At 36.6% G+C, this 6,000-nt stretch overlaps 1 protein-coding gene across 1 annotated transcript in view; it reads left to right on the forward strand.

Moving 5' to 3' along the window:
- rybpb (RING1 and YY1 binding protein b) overlaps positions 1 to 5,686 on the forward strand; it is a 50,776-nt gene extending 45,090 nt beyond the window's left edge. The window contains exon 5 of the mRNA XM_074690623.1: positions 3,646 to 5,686. Within this exon, the coding sequence (XP_074546724.1) occupies positions 3,646 to 3,895 (250 nt within the window). The 3' untranslated portion in view covers positions 3,896 to 5,686. The remainder of the gene's footprint in view (positions 1 to 3,645) is intronic.
- Positions 5,687 to 6,000: the final 314 nt, after the last annotated feature.

The raw sequence follows: 6,000 nt of genomic DNA on the forward strand, positions 1-6,000 counted from the left end.
ATAAATGGTTGTGAGTTAAAGGACCCACGGAGGATTCAGTAACAAATATATAATGCCATCTAAACTGATACCAGATCTTGTGAATGTTCAGAACCACTTGGTTATCAGTATATAGAAAGGGTGTTGTTGGTAAAGAGGAATAAAGTGGAGCAGGTATAGAAGATCCCCTACAGGGTGATAGTTCTAATTTACACCAAGAGGATTCAGGATATTTAACCAATAGCAAACTTTATGAATGTGAGCAGCCCAATAGTAAGTTTGAAAATTAGGTAATGCAAGTCCTCCACATCACTGCAGTAAAGTTTAACGAACCCTGGGAGATTTCCTAGCTCAAATAAAAGAACAAATTATCTTACCCAGTGAAACCAAGAAATATTTTGGCAGAAAAAGAGGAATTGACTTAAACAAAAATTTTGGTAAAATGTCAATTTTAACAGCATTAATCTTACCAATTAATGAAATGCGAAGGTTACCCCATCTTCAAATACCAGATGTAATCTTTGAGATAAGGGGAGTGAAATTAGCAGATGCAGGGCTAGATAGAATGAGTCACGTTAATACCCAAGTATTTAAATCCTGATGGACTAAATTGAAATAGTAAATCTGATTGCTGAAGATAATATGCTGCAGTGTTAATGGGAAAACACTCACTTTTCCCCAAATTCAATTTATAACCTAAAAAGCTACTAAAGTTCCCCAGAGTACTTTAAACTGCTACGATAGGATCAGGAAGGATCAGTTATATATAATAAAAAATCATCCACATACAGCGATAACTTATATTTAATTCCAAATAAAGGTAAGTCCTTTGAATAAGGGGGGAGATCTTAATGTAACAGACAGAGGCTCGATAGCTATTGCAAAGAGCAGAGGTGATAAAGGACAACAGAATTATTTTTAATAAATTATATTAGAGAGTGTACGGGTATTAAAAAACAAATAATGTCTATGGAGCTAAATTACTGCCAAAACCTCACAAACACAAAAAATGTTTTTTTATTTGCGGCCAGTGATTCACAAACAAACTCAGTGTGATTTGCAAAAGCTAATTCACAACTAATGTATTTAGTTTTATTTATGAAAAAAAAATGTATATCCAACAAAATACATCTTGCTTTACAAATACAGAAAAATGTATTTTCACTTAAATCAAAATATCCTTGAGGCACAAAAATAAAATCTTTCAAGCACAAAAAAGATATTGTTCAAGATTTAATTTTTTCTTCTCGAGTTCAAAAAATATCTGCAAGTAGGAGAAACAGTTCTGCGGAGAAACAGTTCTGCAAGTCAGAGAAACAGTTTTGACATGATTCTACCACGTCATGTGACTTTCGGCACCATCTTCCTGCCGTCACGTGACTTTTGGCAGCAACTTTCCGCCGTTCTGATCCGCATCCGCAGGACTTAGATTTATTCACAAACGCCAGCACGCAACTCGAGCAATGTTCTGCAATGTGCACCACACAACAGCAGGTGGCACCGGAACTAACCTATCCAGCCAACTTAACCTTATTCCTGTTTTCTCACTAAATACGTCTTGTTCGCTGCGTCAGTCGCCTCGCGTGTTCATGAAATGACTCAAACTGGATCGCTCACTCAGTGACATCCATCGCCTGTAAAGCTCAACATGATAAATATAGACCCAGTGGTTTGAACACTATTAGGGTATCATTCATTCATTCCATATCCGTTTCAGAATCCAAAATCGGAAAACGGATAACGACTTGTTATTCAATTTCTCATTTTCGAATCAAAAATCAGAAAACAAATAACGGTCTATTTTTCGCTGTTTTGATTTTGTTTTGAAATTAAAATTAGAATATGAGAGAATGGAATTATCATGGGATTTTAAATCCTTGTATGGTTCGTTCTTTCGTTCTTCTGTTTCAAAACAAAATCAAAAAAACAAAAAAACTGACTGGATATGGAATGAACGAATGATACCCTGATAGTGTTCAAACCGCTGCGTCCATGTTTATCATATTGAGCTTTACAGTCTATGGATGTCACTGAGTGAGCGATCTAGTTTGAGTCATTTCATGAACACGCGAGGCGACTGACGCGGCGAACAAGATGTATTTAGTGAGAAAACAGGAATAAGGTTAAGTTGGCTTGATAGGTTAGTTCCGGCAGTGCCATAAATTACATATATCAACTGAGGAAATGCCAGTAAAATCAAAAACTTCACCAACCATGGTCCCAAACTCACCTGTTGGCTGCTCATGCTGCCGTGATTTTGCTCGGTCCAGGGCGAGTGATACTGTCCTCTTTCCTGGGCTCCTCGCTGTATCTATGATGTAGATCTATGGTCTAACAGCATCAACAGTGCCACCTGCTGTTGTGTCATGCACATTGAAGAACATTGCTCGAGTTGAGTGCTGGCGTTCATGAATAAATCTAAGTCCTGCAGATGCGGATCAGAACGGCAGAAAGTTGCTGCCAAAAGTCACGTGACGGCAGGAAGATCGTGCCAAAAGTCACATGACGTGGTAGAATCATGTCAAAACTGTTTCTTCGCCTTGCAGAACTGTTTCTCCGCAGAATTGTTTCTCCTACTTGCAGAATTGTTTCTCCTACTTGCAGAATTTTTTCTCCTACTTGCAGATATTTTTTGAACTCAAGAAGAAAAATTAAATCTTGAACAATATTTTTTTTGTACTTGAAAGATTGTATTTTTGCGCCTCAAGGATATTTTCATTTAAGTGAAAATACATTTTTCTGTATTTGTGAAGCAAGATGTATTTGTTGGAGAGACATTTTTTTTTCATTAATAAAACTAAATACATTAGTTGTGAATTATGCTTTGCTTTTGCAAATCACACTGAGTTTGTATGTGAATCACTGGCCGCAAATAAAAAACATTTTTTGTCTTTGTAAGGTTTTGGCAGTAATTCAACTCTATAGATGTCCCTTATAAAACTGTTTTGCTCTTCAGATATAATATGAGAAAGCACATTCTCTAAACAGGATGCAATTACTTCAGCTTACACCTTTACATCAGCTTTAAGCAAAGACAGAGGTTTGTAAGAACCACAGGAGGTTGGACCTTTGGCACTTTTGAGAAGGAGTACTAGTGGCTTCTATCATAGTCGGTGGTAAGGAACCACGTTCTATAGATTCACTGAATATGGATAAAAGCAGAGATGCCAATTTCACCTGGGAGAAGAAAGAAATCGTTATAATACCAGGGTTGCAGGATCTCCACAGATCAACAAGACCGTTCTTTTTCATAAAATCAATAGTAATCCAGTATTGATATATTGATAAGAATGATAAAACATATTTCATGATTACATACATTTTGTTAAGATTACATACATATATTAATTTGCCTTCCTGAACAAGAAGAGTTTATTTTAGTGGGTTTATTTATTTATGTCATTTATTTTCAAAGCCTGACTTTCTTGAAAATTTCAGTGTGCTGGCTCAAATTTGGATATTAAACAGGAACTCAGCTTGAAATTCCTCACTCTTTTTCCAAGTAGTGGAGTGAAGGTAACTCACTGAGAAAGGGAGAGTTTGAACTAAAGCATTTCATGATGCTCTATGGTTTCTCGTTTGATGACAGGTGGTCAACTAAATTCTTTAAGCACTATATATTGTGGTTTTCCTGACTAGTTGTTTCTCTATTTCTATGCTCAACAGGCCAAAACTGAAGAACATTGACAGGAGCACAGCCCAGCAATTGGCAATTACTGTAGGGAATGTGACAGTGATCATAACAGACTTCAAGGAAAAAACACGCTCCTCCTCCACATCCTCATCCACCATTACATCTAGCTTGGGTTCTGAACAACAACACCAGAGCTCCGGGTCAGAGAGCATGGACAAGGGCTCATCACGCGCCTCAACACCTAAGGGGGATCTTTCTTTGCGGCATGACGAGTCATTCTGAAGCCTCCAATCCGCCAATTCTCACCATGTATATTTTTCCCTTTCCCCTAGCTTTCTGGAAAATATGGTTTTAACAGGGAAGAGATTACGCCTTTCCAACTGATGCCCTGCCTCCTTACCATGACTGGCCCTTGATACTGAGAGTAGCTGGATGCCTACGTGGAACAGTGGTGTACACCTAAAAAGGAATCAGGCACTGTATTAGGGGAAATTCTGTCATGTTTTCACCCATGGCACAGAGAAGGAGAGTTGGGCTAAAGGGATATCACCACCCTACCCAAGCTACCATGCAGTAGCATTCAATTGTATCTAATGTTTTGTACTTGTAAGTGGATGTGAGGCCAATTTTTGTAAAAAAAAAAAAAAAAAAAAAAAAAAAAGATTTATTTGCTGGGCACATAAACCACAACCATTTTAATGACTACAAATAATATTAACCTTATTTATTACTTGCTCTATCAATATACTTTGATGTCCTTTTTAAGTTGAAGCTTTGCTGTGCAGCCTCCAGATCATCGTGTTAGTATTTTATGACATTTCAGAGAAGAGTCCTGCAAACAGACGGATGGATGCATGGATAAACACACATTGGTGCTAGATACACTGTGAAGCTATTTTACTGACCCATTCACTCGATATGACTAAGTGCTGATTAATTAAATTTTCATTCACTTTGCCCAGCAAAACTGTGTCCCTCAAAAAACTTCAGGACTTCCCAAAAATGAGTCTTTTAGTTTTGTAAAGGTAAATGTGCAACATAAGAGGTTGCCTGACATTTAATTGTCTGACCATGCCAACTAGGTTTTTGTTAATTTCGTATACTATAGCAGGTCTCTAATACAGTATCTTTTGTCAGTAACTGTAAAAGTGTTGGCTATTGTGTAAAACACTAAAAGCTGTTGATGTTTCCTGCATTCCATGTTTATATATTGAGTTTCCTGGCTGAAGTTGCTTTAGCTAGATTGTCTCTATTGACTGAAGGAATGATACTCAAAGTTCCACTTGGTAAACTCAAATCATACCATAAAATGGACCTTTTGTGTTAAATTCTTGTTAACCAATGTGTCTGTTATGGTTCTAAGCAAAACTTTCAACCATATATTTTAAATAGAAAAATTAAAGCAAACTGACAACATACAAACACATTGACTATTTAATTGAACTTCAACAAAAAATATAGTTGAAGACTCAAGCCACTGACTCTCAAAAAGTAGTCACTACAATACATTTCCCTTTAAATTTTTAAGACAAAGTTGAGAGGTTTTTTTTACAGTAACTAAATACCAGACCAATAAAATTTACTTTTACATGTATGAAAATGTACAAAAAATAAATGTTTATATATTGTAGTTTTATTTATTGAAGGACCAAAGCAATTTCACATTCACATGATAAATAGGCAGATAAACTACAAATTTGAAATGCACTTATCATATGTATGAGATGAATATCAACCTAAATAAAGACTAATATAATCCATGTTAATTGTGTTGTTCAATTGTCTCCATGCATGACTAAAGTGGGGCAAAGAAATGTCAGTCAAGCAAGCCAATTCAGACAGTTTTCAGCATCACACCAAGACATGAATCATGTCTAAAAAGACAGAAGAGGAATTATATAAAGTATGATTGGGTGGCTGAGAAGACCTTGGAGTCAGCTTGGTTGAACCCACTGACCTTAGAATCTTCCCCACTAACAGGCCTCAATTCACTGATGATGTTGGGAGGTGATTTTTTTTTGTTTGTTTATTTTGTTTTTTGCATGTTTGTGTGTGTGTGTGTGTGTGTGTGTGTGTGTGGGGGGGGGGGGGGGGGGGGGGGTTCTTTTTTGTTAAGAAACAAATCAAAACATGACATCCTTCTAGAATCAGACAAGCAGGATTAAAACTTTGCTGCTACACAGGGGCGAAAACAGTTTGTTCAACTGTTGAATTAGAATGGAGTCAGCATGCTATCTTTAATTTTTTAACAGCCACATTAACTTCACAAGGCTTTTTTCAAATAACTCATCAGTTGTCATCAGTTGAGAACATAGCTTCATGCTTGTATATAGAATTTTAAACACGGTCAACTGAATTCTCCATTTCCTTTCCGCGCAAGCAGTTCT

This window comes from Halichoeres trimaculatus, unplaced genomic scaffold, assembly GCF_033239565.1.
Source record: "Halichoeres trimaculatus isolate MK-OKI-2021-1 unplaced genomic scaffold, fHalTri1.1 fHalTri1_scaffold_1, whole genome shotgun sequence".
NCBI classification, from domain to species: Eukaryota; Metazoa; Chordata; class Actinopteri; order Labriformes; family Labridae; genus Halichoeres; species Halichoeres trimaculatus.